General features: G+C 43.8%; 3 protein-coding genes across 13 annotated transcripts; 2 read left to right on the top strand and 1 right to left on the bottom strand.

Moving 5' to 3' along the window:
• Nucleotides 1–7: 7 nt before the first annotated feature.
• On the bottom strand, nt 8–2,947 carry LOC146253451 (leucine-rich repeat-containing protein 52-like). 7 transcript variants are annotated; one of them, XM_084678933.1, is made up of 4 exons: nt 2,860–2,947; nt 1,585–1,705; nt 753–1,411; nt 8–601 (listed from the first exon to the last, which is right to left on the bottom strand). In XM_084678933.1, exons 3-4 carry the CDS (start codon nt 1,402–1,404, stop codon nt 288–290), a joined length of 966 nt encoding a protein of 321 aa, XP_084535059.1. In that variant the 5' UTR covers nt 1,405–1,411; nt 1,585–1,705; nt 2,860–2,947; the 3' UTR covers nt 8–287. The 7 variants fall into 7 exon arrangements, with proteins under 7 accessions (XP_084535059.1, XP_084535061.1, XP_084535056.1 ...); XM_084678935.1 differs by having other exon boundaries at nt 1,585–1,678; nt 2,860–2,912; XM_084678930.1 differs by lacking the exon at nt 2,860–2,947 and adding an exon at nt 2,704–2,853 and having other exon boundaries at nt 1,585–1,795.
• Nucleotides 2,948–3,782: 835 nt separating this feature from the next.
• LOC146253450 (glutathione S-transferase 3, mitochondrial-like) lies at nt 3,783–6,331 on the top strand. 2 transcript variants are annotated; one of them, XM_084678937.1, is made up of 6 exons: nt 3,783–4,065; nt 4,688–4,812; nt 5,452–5,525; nt 5,621–5,678; nt 5,780–5,852; nt 5,948–6,331. In XM_084678937.1, the coding sequence occupies exons 2-6, from the start codon at nt 4,696–4,698 to the stop codon at nt 6,097–6,099; spliced, it is 474 nt and encodes a 157-aa protein (XP_084535063.1). In that variant the 5' UTR covers nt 3,783–4,065; nt 4,688–4,695; the 3' UTR covers nt 6,100–6,331. The 2 variants fall into 2 exon arrangements, with proteins under 2 accessions (XP_084535063.1, XP_084535064.1); XM_084678938.1 differs by lacking the exon at nt 3,783–4,065 and having other exon boundaries at nt 4,739–4,858.
• A 3,132-nt stretch (nt 6,332–9,463) lies between these two features.
• Nucleotides 9,464–17,925, top strand: ccp110 (centriolar coiled-coil protein 110). Of its 4 annotated transcripts, none has more exons than XM_084678124.1 (15): nt 9,464–9,602; nt 9,728–9,886; nt 10,743–10,912; nt 11,886–12,014; nt 12,134–13,385; nt 13,531–13,652; nt 14,329–14,467; nt 14,884–14,993; nt 15,207–15,323; nt 15,474–15,575; nt 15,680–15,796; nt 15,963–16,036; nt 16,524–16,598; nt 16,728–16,787; nt 16,910–17,925. In XM_084678124.1, exons 3-15 carry the CDS (start codon nt 10,766–10,768, stop codon nt 16,983–16,985), a joined length of 2,520 nt encoding a protein of 839 aa, XP_084534250.1. In that variant the 5' UTR covers nt 9,464–9,602; nt 9,728–9,886; nt 10,743–10,765; the 3' UTR covers nt 16,986–17,925. The 4 variants fall into 4 exon arrangements, with proteins under 4 accessions (XP_084534250.1, XP_084534248.1, XP_084534249.1 ...); XM_084678122.1 differs by having other exon boundaries at nt 9,465–9,602; nt 14,329–14,482; XM_084678123.1 differs by lacking the exon at nt 9,464–9,602 and having other exon boundaries at nt 9,633–9,886; nt 14,329–14,482.
• Nucleotides 17,926–18,323: the final 398 nt, after the last annotated feature.

The following is an 18,323-nucleotide window of genomic DNA, read 5'->3' as shown; positions in this document are numbered from 1 at the left end:
TAAAGCTATCATCTTTTATTTGGAGGAGAAGCGAACCTTGTTCATTGTAAACTGCTAATCAACATTCAGAAAGCTTCAGAAAAACAATGACAATGAAAATTCTACATTCTTACTGCATATTGAGACTATTTTTGTTGTAGTGCCTTTTTTTGGTATAAAAAAAGCAGGATGAATTAATACCATGAGGCTGTCTTGGGAGTGCTGGACAGATATCAGTGACATGTCAGGCACTTTTCTGAAGTGTCTCTTTTTTAATGTAAAAAATACCAATATCCTCGCAGGTCATTTTAGGAGGACTTCACAGACAGGAGGGAGTTTAAATCCCCGTTGTCCTGGTAACTACCATCACTGCTGTCATCGTCACAGTCCTCCGAGTTAAGGTTGCGGCAGCAATTGGACAGCTCCATGACAAAATGCGTTACCAGTAACATTATGACCGTGATTTGAGCCATTGAGCAAAAAATCAAGAACAGGTAGCCGATTGTAAGTCCCGGTTTATGGATGAACCTCATCTGAAGACTCACTTGGTCTATACGCTGCTCCTGCATGCTAGGTGGACTTCTACAGAATGCCTGTTCTTTATCTGCAACACACACACACTCTGAAATTACATGTAGTACCAAAAGAGGATGCCAATATTACGTCCCCTCAACCAGCACAGCCTATTGAATAATTGTAAATATAATTTACAATTATATATTATATAATTATACATTTGACAGCTGTGTATGTTTGGTTGAAGCTGTATTTACCTGGGAAACGGAATCCCTCCTTGTTGGCCCAGATACTTAGTTCCTCGTTATCGCATCCACAGTTCCAGGGGTTTCCACTGATGGCAATGTAGCACAGGTCAGGTAAGTTAGAAAGGATGCTGACGTCGAGCACCGTCAGGTTATTTTGGCTTACGTCCAGTAGTTGAAGATTCTCATTGCCTTTGAAAGCGAGAGGGTGAATCATGGACAGGCCGTAGTTGTCCGTCATCCTAAGCATCACAAGGCTCACCAACGGCAAGAATGTCCTGCTTTCTATTCGGATCAAGTTGTTGAAAGAGATGTCCAGGTATGCAAGTTTGCGTAGATTCCCAAATGTGGCATCTGATATCCACGTTAGAGAGTTGTTGCTGCAGTCCAAATGAACTAAATCAGACAAGTAACAGAGCATCAGCGGCGGGAGCTCGACCAAACGGTTGTTTGAGATGATCAGCTTCCTTGTGAGCAGTGGGATATTAGAGGGAAACACTGTCAAGTTTTGCTCAGCGCACTGAACCACCAGATGTTCGTTGCACACACAGCGGTCTGGGCAGCCAACAGTGAACGGAGTCACATCTATTAGATTCAAAATGATTATAAAACGCAAGTATTGCACGCTTCGCTGCTGGACAAGACGCATCATCAAGAGCTTCATCAATATCCTATGGACAGAGTAAATAGCATTCATTGATATTATATGTCCTTCAGAAAAATATATCGAAGCCAGACAATATTACAAGGTGGTGTTGCGTGAGAGCTTGATAATTGGCTGAAATGCGTAAGGCTCACGGCAAATGTATGAGACCAGAGCCCTTAATATTGGTTTGCCACTTACCTGTGATTTATCTAATTACTCCGATAGTAGTTTTGAGGTTCCATGCTTTGGAGGATTCCATAAAGTCCAAACTCTTCTCAGACCCAGTGGTCTGCTATTTGTTTTAGTGGATTAGAATATTCTGTTGTCAATGACATTTTCGTAAAATTAGCTGTAGGTAGGCCTATAATCCTGTTGTTGTGTTTCAAAGGAATAAATTACATGTGTCCGCCTTTACAAAAAAGAAGTATATTAAAGTATACTCTAAGTAGGCAATACTATAATATGGATAGTACACTTTTAGTTAACTTTTGATATACTTTTAAGAAGTAAGCTTAGAAAATAGTTACGTTTTGATATACTTGTAAGAAGTACACTTAGAAAATAGTGTGTGTTTGCTCGGCCCTCCCTCATGCAGTATAATTGACACAGCATGTATGATTGACAGGAACAGAACGTGAGGATGATCGTGTGAGCCTTAGGCCTGCAAGTGTTTCTTAGTTGTTCTATGAGTCAGTTATTTTAAATACAATTAAAATTAATTATTTCATAATAATTTAATTTTTATAGGCTATATTATTCTATTAAAAATAGAGTTGGCTCTTCAGATATGCGAGCCAGCTCCCAACGTTCACCTACGAGAGCCGGCTCTTAGAGGCTCTCGTTTGTGGGCCCCCTAAACATTTAAATATATTAATAATTCATAGTAAATTGACATTTTTAAGTTTACTTTTTTAAGTAGGCCTACTTACATTTATTGAAAGTGCACTTGAAAGTATTCAAAAGTATAGGCTACTTTGAGGTACTTTAGGAAGTATATTTCATAAACTGAAAGTGCACTAGGTTACTTTACACTATTCAAAGATATACTTTGAAGTACTCTAGGAAGTATACTTCATAAACTAAAAGTGCACTACACAGGGTACTTGAATATTTGAATACTTTTGAATACTACAGTATTCAAAAGTAAACCTCCAGTGTCGCCTACTTTATAGTGTACTTTTAAGTGTACTAAATGACCTAAAAAGTGGGCATATTCAGTTCACTTAGTACAAAAATAGTATATAAATAAGTACACTGCTAGTATAGTTTAAGTATCATGATAGTAGGCCTATACTTTTTATACTTAAGTATACTTACAAATTAAACTTAAAGTATACTTCTTTTTCGTAAGGGCGTCGATGTTAGTTGACTGTAGGCTATCCATACAACCATCGAATGGAGTCTAACTTCTTTGTAACTAGATTGCAAATAAAATGGGGGTTGGTGTTTTAGTAGGCTACATGCTATGCTTACGTGTTGGATCGAGCGTGTCAAAAACAGCACCCAAATCATAAGATGCACGCTGCAGACCTTTTTTGAAACGTAAACAATAACAGATCAGTTTAGAACGTAAGGCCTTGAACTACATCCGGCTAGTTGTGATGGACATTCCAGCTCTTTTTCTGAGCCGGCTCGTTTGGCCTTGCTGAAAATAGCTTGTGTTGGAGGCTCCCGAACGGCTCATTAAAAAAACTAATGTTTTATCTATGAATTTGACTTGATAGGTGTGAAAACAATTTGAATTAAATTATTCAACGAACTCGTAGGCTACTCTACCTTAACCACAATGTCTTTAAAAATGCATTGATTTGTTATGGCTCCCCTCCGAGTTTCGCCTACTTGTCTGATCGTGTGGGTTGGCTCGGCCCTCCCTTATGCACTATAATTGATTGACCGCGTGTATGATTGACAGGAACAAGATGATCGTGTGCGCCTTTAGGCTTACAAGTATTTTTAGCACTTATTTGTACAATACATCTCGTTGTTGTGATTCAGAGATTATGTTACTTTGGATACAAATGTCCAAAAGGTAGGGAGAGGTAAATAATTAAAGTATCTAAACTCCAGAATTGTCTGACTGGAACAAACACACCTTGACCGACAGACGATAGCTATGAAAAATCAGGGTAGTAAATATCATGCAATTGTCACTGTGTACACGCATCTAAGCATATGCTTTTGATAAGAGCAGATAAGATTGATAAGACTAGACAACAGAGTAGCGAAAAGGTAAGCTTAACATTTTAATTAATTTGGAGTACATGCAGTCTTAAAAAAACTAACAACCATTTTTTATGGTACTTAGTCTTCTAATAAGAAAACACTTATTTATATTTTCAAAGAGCCTGTAAGCTGTCCCATTTATCAGAAACGAGTTAAATCTGTCATTAATATATTACTTTTATACTGTTCTGTCGGTATTTTTCCTCGCTATGACCCTTTGATACGATGAAGTGTAACACACTGAAGGGAGGGGCGTCCCACGCAATTCATCATTGGTTTACACGCCTCTCTAAACGTTGTGCTCCTTCCTTGTTTCGATAGTTTGCCAAGAGCATTGAGGGCCTGTTTATCGGATTTATCAAGTAGCCTAAATTATAGAAATAAGCCCTCCAAAATTTTGAGTGTTTTGAACACATCTGCGGCTGTCGTCGAGGCTGTAGCTACTTGATTACGGAAGTAAGTAATTCAAATCCACATTCTGGAATTGACCTTGCCTTTTCGGCATTGCGATTGAAATAGCAAACAATGTCTTAATAACAATATCACATTTCAGTAGAGATCATACTCAGTATTGTTGTTGGACATTCAAGATGCATTGTAGCCATTAATATACAATACATCATTGGCGATTTTAGACTCCTTTTAAGGGTCTCAAGCACCCCTAAATTTAATCTCAGCACCCCCAAAAATTATAATACAAAAAAAGATTTATTATTGTTTATTATCAATTGATGCTGTTAGTTCATGAAGAAAGGGACATCCTTAGTTTTTTTATTCATTCAATATTTTGCATAATAATACATAAATGTATCAATTGTTATCCAGTTTAATTAAGGATTTATATCAAGGGGGTTTAGCACTTTTGCAAGGCACTTTATTCATGTCACATTCTCATTGGGGGCTAGGCACCCCTAAAGGTCTGATCCTAGAATCGCTCCTGCAATACATTGTTTTAAATAGCTTAACCAACTTTCTATTGCACCAACTGCCTGTTGTAGTGACAGGAGTTATTCAGGATTTGTTTTTCAGAGTGTTTTAAACATATAGAATAGTAACAAAATGCATTTACTTCTTTCAGATAACAGAATGGTGGTGTTATCCAAAGATTATGGATATGTGGCAATCACTGGTGTTGCCAGTATGATCATGATTGGTCACCTTGCCTTGAAAGTTGGTAAAGCACGCAAGAAGTACAAAGTTCACGTAAGTTGTGGGCTCATGTAGCCTACACTACATCAAACGAATGAAGGTGTGTCTGCTACACAAAGTGTTTAATTTGACCAAGTGTATTTTATTTACTCATTATAAGAAAGCAGTAGAGTGGAACAGCACTTTATTGATCATAGGGGGAAATTGCACAGTAAGGTAGGCTACAGGTGTTTAAATGATAATACCTGGCCTGATGCCCCTGTTGTTTTGAAACAGTCCCTTTTTAATTATGTTGATTATGATCTCCTGCTCCCTATCTGACCATCCTGTGGTGTAATACTGATTTTATACCTCCCAAACCCTGTAGCTGACCAGTGCCCAAAATGACAAATGCCAATACAGCATCACCAAATACGCTACTAATTCAGAACTTTGAAGGTCTGTTTCTTCACCATCCATTCACTTGAAAATTGAATTCCGACTATGGTCTGCACCTCTGTTTCTGGAGAAGTGGATCCCTCACTGAGTTTCCCCTCCCAAGGACTTTTTCCTTTTCTTCTTGAAGGTTTAGACCGGTGATAAGGGCCAATCTGTGGGCATCTGGGAAGCCCTCTGTGACACTGCCTTACAAATCCAATTTGATTTGATGATCCAAGCCCATTCACAAACTGTTCTGTGTTCTATTTTGAGCAGTATCCTCAGATGTACAGTGACGACCCAGACACTGGAAACATCTTCAACTGTATCCAACGCGCCCACCTAAACACGTACGTCACCTTGGTCATTCACTGAACGTAATAAAGAATATGGATGTTTTGTCGTCCCAGTTTAGAATGATCTAGTTCTTAATCATTCTCTACAGTCTGGAGTTGTACCCTGCCTTCCTTTTCTGCCTCGCCGTGGGTGGTCTACATAATCCTGTGAGTTAACATTTGTTCTGTCATCGTGATGTTAGATTGACTTCTCTAATAAGACAGAGCTCTGTACTTGTGCTATGAATGGCGTGTCTGGTGTGTTTCAGCGGCTGGTCAGTGGTCTTGGGATGGTATGGGTTATAAGCAGGGAGATCTACGCACACGGGTACTCCACTGGAGGTAAGGGCTGGCCTGGGATGCAAACATTATCATCATTATAATGTTGTCATATCGAGTTCATTAGAAGGCCCTTTTTCTCCACCTAATTCACCCAGATCCCAAGAAAAGGATGAGAGGCTCGTTTGGTAACCTGGCTCTGTTGGGCATGATGCTGACCACAGTCAACTTTGGCAGAACCCTCTTGGGCTGGAGTCGGCCTAGGAGATTCCCTGGGATGAGGGGCACTCCTTTACTGTCTGAGACCTGAAGGTCCCAACTCAGAGAGAGTGCTACTGTCACAAGACAGGAACTTCATAGAGGTGCAGAATGTCAGTTATAACCCTATTTTTTATGTTGTGTTTTGTTGCCATTGGTAGAACTCCAGAAGGTCCAGATATGGGAAAACGGACTATTGCAGTGTAATCTTTATTTAAGTATCAATATCAATTTTAATACTGACACTTTTAAATGATTACAATTATAATAAATATATGAATGTACTATATGAGTGACATTCCATATGATACTTGGGTCACCAACCACATCTCCAAAGAGCGCTTGGGTTGAATTCATTTTTAATAAACAACATATTACGTTGCTCTGATTGGTTGTAGGTCTATCCAATTTAGCGAAAAGGCATTTTTTTCCAGGTTCGGTTGTAACACGCCCCATACTCACAGCCCAACGGAGCAGTTTCCGACTCATATTCTGACTAGAATTATGAGTATGACAACATCAGGCGAGGAAAGATATGAATCCAGATATGAATTGTGTTTATTCATAAACACACATACAGAGCACTTCCATTTTATTCTGAAACAGGAAATAATCCTTATACTGTACCCCTAAACCACAAGGAACACATTATAAATAATGTAAGCATAATTTGTTTTGGCACGTGCATCACACAACATGTAACCAAGGAATGTATCATAATTTCACTTCCCTGTTACTGCATGTATACTCTTTCAAATTCAAATGAAGTAGTGAATAGCGTAATTACTGCCTACCCCCCACTAGAGGTCAATGTGACTGTCACATTACAGTTTTTCTCGACACACATTTTCTGAAAGCATGCCCCATACTCTAGAAATCTGCACACAAAACAGAAATCTGCACACAAATCAAAAAACACACACAATGGGCAAAACCCCTCAATTCTCCTGAAAAATGAAACTTTATATTCAACATTATTTCTTCTCTAAATTGTATTTTGTTTTCAAATGACACACACAAACCTTCATATGAATAGACATTTATAAGGACCAGTTGAACACTGATATCCTCAATGTAAAACACTATGATGAATGGAAAACACCTCTCCATTCATCATAATGACTTAGGACTTTTTTTTGTTCAGTGTTACACTTACTAAAGAGAGTACATACCTAAGTGTGTGGTAAAATATTTGAGGATAGTGTTTTTATACTCAGAACACACAAATACACGGAAACAAATATGTTTTATCTTTCCCACATAAACAATGTACACAGTGAACATCCCAACCAACACAAAGTTGCACATACAGTGGTCTACATACAAAACAGAATAATTTATTGTATACTTACATTATTATGATTTTTCTTGTATTTGCTGAATGTTATGACGTTATTTTCTAGGATCATGTTCATGATTTTAGTTTCCTGTTCAGGAGACAGAAGATTTTCCAGACCACCTTGTCTTGGTAATCTTTCAGTTCTTTCAAACAAATACTAAAATACTGTGTACACTGAATATATTTCCCAAATACTTGAAACATACTTAATTTTTATAGTCCTCCAGAACAGTCCAAAGGCAATACAGTACTACTGTACTCATTGAGTACTATTGATATAGCCTGGCTGCCAGCCCAACTTAGCCCCGCCCACCCCAAAAAAATCTGGTCAGGAAGTTGGGTCTGGGGAACCTCATTTGTGGAAAAACTATGTCCGAACAGCTCGGACCAATCAAATTGTCAGGGCGGGCTTTATACGATGATGGACAGATGATCAACAGTAACGTAATCAACCAAGTTACCAAAGAGCACTTGTGTTGAATTTGTTTTCAACAAACAACATATTACAGTGCGTTGATTGGTTGTAGGTCTTTCCAATTGAGCGAAGAGGCATTTGTTTTACGAGTTCGGTGAAACACCCCATACTCACAGCCCAACGAAGAGTTCTCAGACTCCTATTCTGACTAGAAAATTATGAGTATGACAACGTCAGGCTGGTATTGATATGCAGTACTGCAATTTTCTAGTGAGAGTAGACTTATCACCAACTCACCATGGGCAGGTCCTGCAGGCGATGGAACTCTGGGTGGTTGGTGCGTTGGCGGAACCTCAGGAAGAGGACAACCGACATGATGCGGTGGTCACTATGAAGTTTGAAACCAGCCCAGCCAGCGGAGGGCCCAGAGGAGAGCTTGGGTGATGTGACAGTTTGGCATCTGGGAGGGAGAAATAATAATAATAATACAATTATTATTGGATAATAATACACCCCCCGGGCGGCTGCCCGGTCTGCCCGTGCCTAAAACCACCCCTGCCTACGGCCTTGATCTCACACCCCCAGATGATGCAGAGTACCACATTAATACAAACATCAAACTATCGTTTAATATGCATGGGAAATTACCTCTTATTTTCTTACAGTGGTTTAGTAATTACCAGAGATGTGTTTGTTGGCTTGGAGCGCCAGGGATGAGTGTGTAAACAGGATTCGGTTGAGGTGTGGTCATTCCAGGGGTTGTGACCACGCCACCGCTGTCATCTGGAATACTCTCTGACTGGAGAAGGCTGTTCCCATCTGCGACAGCTGGTTCAGGTGAATCTCCATTTTGGTCTGCATAGGGCTCATTGGCAGGATAAGACTCAGGCTCTGGGACTGATGAGAAGTTTAACGTGTCCAATGAGAGTAGGCCCTATAAGGAATTTTAAAGACACACCCTTACTTGGGGTGGAGGGTAAGGGGAGCATTACTAGCTGTGACACACAAGAACAAGATTCATGTTCAATTAGTTACGATGTGTTAGCTACAACCAAAGACATCTCAAAGGTGAGCAGTACATGGATACTTTCACAGTGTATTTCTATGGCAGGTCTGTGACACATACTCTAATGAGGCATGTCATAAACATGTGACCATACTCAACACAGATGGTTATTGTCATGCAGTAGAATATATGAAATAGGCGATTCTAGGTTTTAAAACTGTGAGTGAAAAGGGTAGTGATTTGGTAGAATATTGTTGCTTACAAAAACATGTTCAAAAGAGTACAACAAACCATGATAGAACATATAACTCTGACATCACTTTAAAATGTTTTAAAATCATTTAATGTTTTTTTTTTTTGTTTACATTAATTAAAATGTTTAAAAAAATCATCCCAACAGTACCCATCACCCCCTGCACCCGCGGTAAATCATGTAATACAAGATACTTCAAATTTCGTTCATGCATTTATGTAGACATAAACGGTTGGACTTACCAGATATAACATCGATTATTTTATGGTCTGTTGCATAGGCCTACTGAAGTTATTTAATATATTTCACATTTGGCAGCTTGTGAGTTGCACGATGTTAATGTATACAATCGAATGTAAAAGCAAATAAATAATAGATAAGAAACGGTAGCCTATGCAAATATTTTTTAAACATGTAACGACATGACTCATGAAAAAAAAATATAAAAAATAAAACTGTAAACAAGTCATATTCAATTATGCAAGAGAAGGTCGCTGTTTCGGCCCCGGAAGAGGTATAGTAGATGAAGAGGACCATTTGAGGCAAGTCTGAGTCAAGAAGCATTTCTCATTTTCATTCTTTATCCTGATTATGAAAAACATTTCAGTGTACCTGGCTCTACACAAATAACCAAACACTTTCCATCGCCATTTCCTAATCACAATAGGCTTATATTTCCACCGTGTGAGGCACGTCAGAAACCGGTGTTGTGAAGAGGAGGGGATGGGCATGGACTCAGGCTGCTAGCATCAACCGTCATTCACCATCTGGGCACAGCAGTACCAGGCAGTACAGCAAAACGAGGAACCTATTTGTGACCAAGCAGGTAGGCATACCGAACAATTAATTTTCATAACTAGATTGGTATACCAGCTACCAAGGTGTCAACTTGACGTATTTAGGGAAAATAAAGTCAAAAACTAGGGCTCCAGTGAGTAGGTGCAATTTTCATTTACAGCAGTCTCTAGTTTAGCTAGGATAATAGCTAGCTAACCTACATGTACACTGACTGAATAGTTTGCTCTGTTGCTAAGCAGCACTGGGCTACTGTAAATGTAATACCGTATTGTAATTTTATTTTTCAACTACACATTCATGCATGCCTTGACGTATGTTTCCACTGGTCTCAAATACATTCCAAGCTTGGCTCTCCTAAATGCTAATTTACCATCATACCAAGCCATCACGCTACAGTTTCAAGTTGTTCGGAAGCTAATGGTATGATACTGCTCAAAAGAATTACTGGAAAAGCAACACTATTGATCAGACGTACAATTTCCTATTCACTTTGAGTGAACATGGAAATGGGAGCCTCTCACTGCCCTTGCCTCTTAGAATAGAATGGATGGAATGTGATGAGTGCGATTAAAACAGTAACTAAGGACAGACCCTCTATTGTTTTGTCTTGCTCTTCCAGTTGCTGTGCATATCTTTATGAATCGGAGGATAGATACCTAGGGCAACCAACCCACGCCTTCATAAACACACACAAACACACACACACACACACACACACACACAAGCACGCACACCCAATATTCCACAACAGTAGAGGCTTCTTGCTCACAGTAGCCAGCCTCATCCTAAGCTCGCCTGCTTTGTGAAATGCCAAGCTCAGCAGCACCGTGTATATGCATTGGATTGGCTTTGTTGTTACTTTAGCATTTGTGTTTCGTTTGCAGTGTTTGGAGGTGGGAGCCTAAGGATGGAAAGCTATGAAGAGTTCTGTCAGCGGAGTCTGGCCAGACTGCAGGCGGAGGGACGGGCCATGAGGACAGTTGGTGTGCCACACCCATCCCAGGATCCCCACTCCACCATTCGCTTCCATGGAAGGGCAGTACTGCCACCTCTGGTTAGTATCTAGTCCAGAGGATCGAAAAGCTATATGATTTAATGCAGGACTGTGTTGAAATAGACAGCAGTGCCTAATTCTATTAGATACGCATACTTGTTTGGAAAATTCAAAAGCTATACTAAGTTACGCTTTAGATTAGTTTGACGGATGACTGCTTTCTGATAACAACATGTTTTGTTTCCAAGGAAACTTTGCATATGTTTGTGTGTTGTGCAGTCTTGACCAGCGACTAGTGTTTTATAGCTTTCAGTTGCATGGTTACCAAAACCTAATGAGCCATCGCTTGTTTGGTTACAGTGTATCACACAGACAACACCACCATAGAACAAAACGTCCGTTGGCTGGGAAAAAATGTTGTCAAAAGTGCTGTGGCAACTTTTTGGGGCTGAACCTTGTTGTTCCGTTTTCGAAACATGTAATCGGATGAGCAGCTGGACTGAGAGATAGGGCAGAGAGCTAGAGTGGAGGAACAACAAGAAGGATTCATTTCAGTCAGGCGGATTCATCTGGTGCTCCTGGTCGACAGCTGCCCAATTGAGTTGGCTAACTGTTAGCCGAGGAGTCAGCTGTGTTGAGGAGGGTGGTGGGGGGGCTCACATGCTTCATTATTTTCCAAATGGATTTAAGAAGTCATCCAATGTTTTCCACGTTCTAACTGGGAGTTTAGGCTATGAATAGACCAGGAATACAAGTGTTATAAACGTTATTTATTGGATAGTTAGATCAGGAGTCAGGTGGCTGAGCGGTTAGGGAATTGGACTAGTAATCGAAAGGTTGTTGGTTTGATCCCTGGCCGTGCCGAATTATGTTGTGTCCTTGGGCAAGGCACTTCACCCTACTTGCCTCGGGGGAATCTCCCTGTATTTACTGTAAGTCGCTCTGGATAAGACCGTCTGCTAAATGAAATGTAAAATGTATATACATTTATATGATTCCAACAAATGTCTGTGTGTGTTTTCCCCCTATCCAGTTGCGCGAGGAGCAGAAGAGGGAGATGGCAGACCACAGACAGAAGGCTATCCAACTGGAAGTGGACAGACAGACACTCAAAAGGTCCAACCTTCTGATCCGGGTCCAGAACATACTGGACCATGTTCAGGTCAGTCTAACACCCGCCTGAACACAGATTGGTCACCGGGCGTACGTTGATATGCTCGGAACAGTTTTACACGGTCAGATGTTACTTCAGAGATACAACAATCCTGTATTTCCCAGCAGATGCACAAAGTGCCTGACGTGGAGATAAAGCAGCTGCCTTCAACGCCTCAGTACTCTCCTGCCCCAAAACCTGAAACTGTGAATGGTTATACCCTGGTCACCGACCCCCCCGAGTTCCCCAGGGGGGGTGGAGCGAGAGCAGGTGTGGGTGAGAGACCCATCACCCCCCGCACGGAGCACCCGCCAACACACCTCAATGGTTACGGGGGAGAGGTGGAGGTGGGGGAGAGGAATGAGCTGGATGGAAGTCTGGAGAGCCTGTTGAGGCGGTCCAGGGAGTATGTGGAGAAGGAGAGGGGTCAGAAGGGGTCAAAGGTCACCGGTAGGATGGTACAGACGCCCCCACCGCCTCCCCCACCCGAGAACCCATCGGACAAGGAGAATGAGGGCCGCAGTCTGCTGGGAGAGACCGGTGTTGAGCGGGGAAGCATCCTGCGTCCTCTCAGCCCACACCAGACTCAGAACCAGACTCAAGATATGAGCCATTATCAGACCCAAACCAATGCCCAGTACCAGGCTGGGTTTGACTCCCACGACCGACAGTCTTCCTGCCTCTCTCCAAGCCCCTCTGACCTCTTCGCCAGCCTCCCCAGCCCGGAGCCCAGCCTCAGTCCCCGCCCCCACCGGCGCAGACCACGCCCCGTCTCTGCCGGCAACATCCACATCTCCTTCCCCATTGGCCCGGCCGACCTCATCCCCAGAGGGTTGGGGAGGTCTGGGGAGGGTGGAGCTATGGCAACCTGGGAGGAGGCCTCCACTGGGGGGCTGAGGATACCTGATCACTGGGGGCTGGTGGGTAGCAGTGGGGGCAGCGGGAACAGTAGCCGGCGGTCGAGTCACTGTGCCACCAGCCCGCTCAGAGAGACCAGCAGTCCTGTCAACGGCCACGTTCCTGGCGCACTGGCCCATGACATCCTCAGCTCTGGTTTCCGCCGGCGTTGCCACACCCTGGACAGTCAGCTCCACAGTTCCTCCCCTCCTGCCGCCCCCGACCGCAGTCAGGAACGACTCCCGAGATTCATGGGAGGTGTGCCACGCCTGGCCCCGAGCCGCCGCCCCACCACCGCCCCTCTCAACCAGTCGTACGAAGTGGAGAACCCCGCGCCGTCGCTGCCGAGGCCCCACGTCACCTCTGACCTCTCCCTGGGCCACGTGAGGATAAGGCTGGAGGCTGAGGGCACAAAGGGGCCACAAGAGGGCCGACAGACTCCTGTGGCCCTCAGCCACACCCTGGAGGAGCAGGACAAGACGGGTGAGATGGCTAATTCACTGAGAGGGAGAGAGAGGACGTGTTCGTCCTGTGTATTAGTCTGTTGTACCTGAAATTCACTTGAATGGGTCTTCTACTTGTATATAAACTGTGCGTGTGTTTGTGCGTGTGTGCGTGTGTGTTTCAGAGGAGACCCAGCGGCGCATGCAGGCTCTAGGGGACATGCAGCGGCGTCTGGAGGAGGAACATGTCCTGCAGATGTCCATGCTGATCGCTGAGCAGGAGAAGGAGCAACAGCGCCTCCATCAGGTGAGTATGGGGAATTACACCACAAATGTGTCCAATGTGACACCACAGTTTTTTTTTTCTCCAGATGGTGTGTTTGAATCAGGGCTGTACTGGGACAAAAAAAATGGCCCTGGCATTTTTGCTCAGACCGGCCCACCACAATCGGTCGGACACCACCCACCAGTACACCAAAAGAGTTAGAGGGTCAGCTGGCTGAGCGGTTAGGGGATCGGGCTATTAATCAGATGGTTGCCGGTTTGATTCCCGGACTTGGAATCACTGTGGATTATGAAATGCAAGCACATTGCAGTATCTGGCAGTTTTCATAACTCGTAAATAATGCAAGTCTTGTACAATCACTCTTGAAGAAGAAAAACGTGTCACTTTTCCTCTGGTAAAAAGGTGGGAGTGTACAGAAAGATATTTGAAAGTCACTGAGGGAATGTCGTGGATAATCGATGTACTGAAAAAGAATGAAGGTTATCTTGTCCTACTCTTTGCCTAAGGAACAAAGCTTCACATTCTTTCGCTGGTCAGTAGGGAGAGGTGATATTCCTCCTTGAGGGTTTAGGTTGGTTGAGGGGCAGTTTTATGAGCGTATGTGAAGCCTTCTGTGGAATTGCTCGTAAAAAGGGGCGATACAAATACATTTTGATTTGATTCCTGTGTGTGTGCGTGTGCATGTCCGTGTTGACAGGAGCTGGAGGTGAAGGAGAGGAGTCTCAGGCAGCAGGTCTGTGACCGGAGGTCTGGGATTGACAGCTATCCTGCTGTCAGCCCTGTCTGCCCTAGCCTAAGCCCCGCCCAAAGCCCTGCTGATAGGTCACCAGGACATAGTATGACAAGCATGGGTAGGGTGTCCCCATGGTTACTCATAGATCACTTACAAGCTGTTGAGCAATAGTATTTGTTACCTTTAACTGGTGACTTGAATACCTTTGTGACCCCCCTCCCCCCCCTCTGTTTCTCTCTCTCTCTGTCTCTCTCTGTTTGTCTCTGTCTCTGTGTCTCTCTGTTTGTCTCTCTCTCTCTCTATGTCTCTCTCTCTCTCTCTGTCTCTCTCTGTTTGTCTCTGTCTCTCTCTCTGTGTCTCTCTGTTTGTCTCTCTCTCTCTCTATGTCTCTCTCTCTCTCTCTCTCTCTGTCTCTCTCTGTTTGTCTCTGTCTCTCTCTCTGTCTCTCTCTGTTTGTCTCTGTCTCTCTCTCTCTCTCTCTCTCTCTCTCTCTCTCTCTCTCTCTCTCTCTCTCTGTAGGTTTCCCCTCTCCTCTCAGCTCAGGTGTGTCCTCCCCCTGTCTCCAGACCCCTGTCTACTTGTGGGGGCCCACATGGGGGAGCAGCAAGTCCCGGGGAAGGCTTAGTCAGGTGTGTATGTGTCTCTGTATGTGTGTGTGTGTGTGTGTGTCTCACAAGCGTGTTTGCCTGTGCACGTTTGCAATCTGTGTGTTTCTCTGGGCTTCCACCCACTAATTCAATATGTTCTTTGTGTGTGTGTGTGTGTGTGTGTGTCTGTGTGTGTGTGTGTGTGCACGCGTGCGCATACAGTCTGATCTGATAGGTCTCTGTTTGTCTCCTCAGGCTATGACATCTGGACAGCAGAGGGCGCTGTTTAGACTGGCTGCCATCACACGAGGCTTCCTTACGCGCAGGCTGCTTCAAACAGAGAAGGTCAAACACCTGCGCCAGACTGTGCAGGTGATTAAACCCACGCACACGTGTGCGCGCGTGTACTGGAAGTATATCTACCCATGCGTATGTATTTTATGGAAAGTCCTTGTTGATTTTCGGATTCATCAGTTGCATGATTTTAGCTTGACAGTCGTGCCCGTGTGTGTGTGTCTCCAGGACACACAGGAGTTCATCCGCTCGTTCCAAACTGAAGCTCCTCAGAAGAGAGGGCCAATCACACCGCAGGACCTCTCCCTACAGGAGAGAGTTAGAGCCCAGGTACCAAACACACGCACGCACACACTCACAGACCAACGGACCAACAATAAAAGCTTGAGGAGGGTCATGGGACTGTGTGTGTGTGTGTCCGTCCACTCTCTCAGCTGCGCGCGGCTCGGTACGATGTCCACGACATCTTCTTTGAGATGCCCCTGGAGGAGCGTCTGGCTCTGCTGCAGCAGGACCGAGAGGTCCGCACAGAGAGGAAACTACGAGAGATGGTGACCTCTTCCTCCGCCTCTTAGTTGCACTTGCGCAATTGGGTCATAAAACATGACACAGTCGACGTGAACTAGATCTGTTCCGGTTATAAATTCCTGGATTTAGTGAAGTTTCTTGCATGACATGAATGTGCCCACTGTGTGTGTGTGTGTGTGTGGACTGCAGGAGAAAGCCAAGAGTCCCAAGGAGAGAATGACACTGTCCGCTGCTACGCAGAGGTCCCTGGACAGAAAAAAAAGGTGAGAGGAGGAGAGAGATGCATAGAGGAGGAGAGAAGTGCATAGAGGAGGAGAGAAGTGCATAGAGGAGGAGAGAAGTGCATAGAGGAGGAGAGAAGTGCATAGAGGAGGAGAGAAGTGCATAGAGGAGGAGAGAAGTGCATAGAGGAGGAGAGAAGTGCATAGAGGAGGAGAGAAGTGCATAGAGGAGGAGAGAAGTGCATAGAGGAGGAGAGAAGTGCATAGAGGAGGAGAGAAGTGCATAGAGGAGGAGAGAAGTGCATAGAGGAGGAGAGAAGTGCATAGAGGAGGAGAGAAGTGCATAGAGGAGGAGAGAAGTGCATAGAGGAGGAGAGAAGTGCATAGAGGGGGAGAGAGATGTATAGAGAGGCACCATATCCACCGAGCTGGTGGAATCTATGGTGTGATATGGTCTGATATCATCAGGTGTGATGTAGCAGCTCACATCCAATCAAATATAGTTATGGTGTGGACGTTTTTTGTTTAGCTCCTCCAGGGTTGGTGAATCTCCAGGACCAGCCAGGAAGTTGCATCAGAAGCCAAAGAGCCCCCCAGCCAACAGGTACTGAGCACTGAGATTGTTTCTTCAGCCTTTTTCTACCCATGGCTATTTGAAGGGAGCAGTATGCCGCCAACCTCCCTACATGCCTCTCTCTCTCTTCTTTGTTCCTCTGTCTCTCTCCCTCCCAAGGATCCTGAAGCCAAGCCAAGGCCAAAACGCCCCTGTCCCTGGCCAGCTCAACCGCCAAGGGTGAGACCAGAGCCTTCTTTCCTCGATTTCCAACGCACTGATCCAATCACAGTTCGATACCCATACTTGTTTGCCTTTGTGCCCACCCGTCCCTCCCCCCCCTGTCCCCGTCTGTCTGTCAGGAGCTGGTACAGGAAGACCCCCGAGGAACGTCTGAGGCGCTCAGACAGCATGAAGAAGCACCACTCCCTAGGCTAGCAGGATGACCCCCCACCACCCTCCCCAGAAACATAACCTCCAACACCTCACCTCTCCCGGCCCCTGTGCTGCTCTACCGCCAACAACCCCACTGCTGCTACCCCCCCCCCCCCAACTCAAGCCCAACGCTGGTTACCCTTCACAATGCAGCAGACTTGGGGCCCAATGCTGTTTGCAAAGAGCTGTCTCGAACTTGGGGTGCGCTTGATTTGGGGTACAGTGAAACTGCAGAATTTCAACAGTCCCAAAGTTCCATACCGTGGACAGTAACAATTCAAATGCACTTAGGCTACTATCAAGTGGTTCATGTATTTGACTGGTATGTATGTTTTGTAGTCTAGTTATCGCAGCACATACTACCTGAAGGATCAATAACTTTAATGCCATTGTTATGTTTTTTACCATTGAATACCACTAATAATAACAAATTCATAATACATATTATGAATGTATACCAATGTACCTATATACTCTTTTGCCAAAATGATTACAATGTAGCCTGTCTCTGCTTAGTGAGCCTTATTTGCTAGATGCCTTAGTGGAGTGTGTGAAAGGTAGTAATCTTTTAAACAATATGTAGTTGACAGTTGCCAGTTGTATTTGTATAACAAAGTTCCGGTTCCATAAAAGTGCAGAACATATTTGACTACAGGTGTGACACATGTCAACATACACAGAGTAGGATATTGGCACACACGCACACAGGTTTAAGCCTTTACAGTACATGCCTTTGTTAACTCCCGTTCAATGGTGCTAAACATTTTCAAGTGTGAAACCTTAAAAAAACTCTTCTGTGTGTTGTGTAACAGGTTCAAATGTTATCGTATAGTGCTGAAAGCGAGATGCCAAACCAGATGGAGATGTGCAGTAGAGTCCTGTTTTGTTGTCTTACTTGTCCATGTTGCTGTGTGAAGTAAACCATGCTGCTTTACCAACTGTATCCTCTGGATGTACTTGTTTTACCTGTATTTAAATATTTAAACCTGAGTGAATAGGTCAAGGACAATGGTTGTCCAGTTCCTGAAATATAAACTGTCGGTTTATGGGGGCGATAAAATGGCAGTGGGAAAAAGCTTATTAAGCTTGTTATAAAACACATTTTCAAGAAATTGGTGTACTTGGCCAAGCACTGCTACTGAGGTTTATTGTAGATCACTTCAGCTCTTTGTTTCTCGTGTAAACATTACTTGGCTAGGAGGAACTAATGTTGACATCCTTTCTGACTATAATTGGAAGGGGAGACATTTTTGACCAATGGTCAAATAGCTAGCAGGGCTAAGCATAAGCTTGCCAGCTGACACTTTAACACCAAAGCAAAGGTTCACATATACATGTAAA

The sequence above is a fragment of the Hypomesus nipponensis genome, chromosome 17, assembly GCF_054491055.1.
Source record: "Hypomesus nipponensis isolate SF chromosome 17, ASM5449105v1, whole genome shotgun sequence".
Lineage (NCBI taxonomy): Eukaryota > Metazoa > Chordata > Actinopteri > Osmeriformes > Osmeridae > Hypomesus > Hypomesus nipponensis.
The sequence above is the reverse complement of the archived record's forward strand: the minus strand, read 5'-3'. Positions and strand labels throughout refer to the sequence as shown.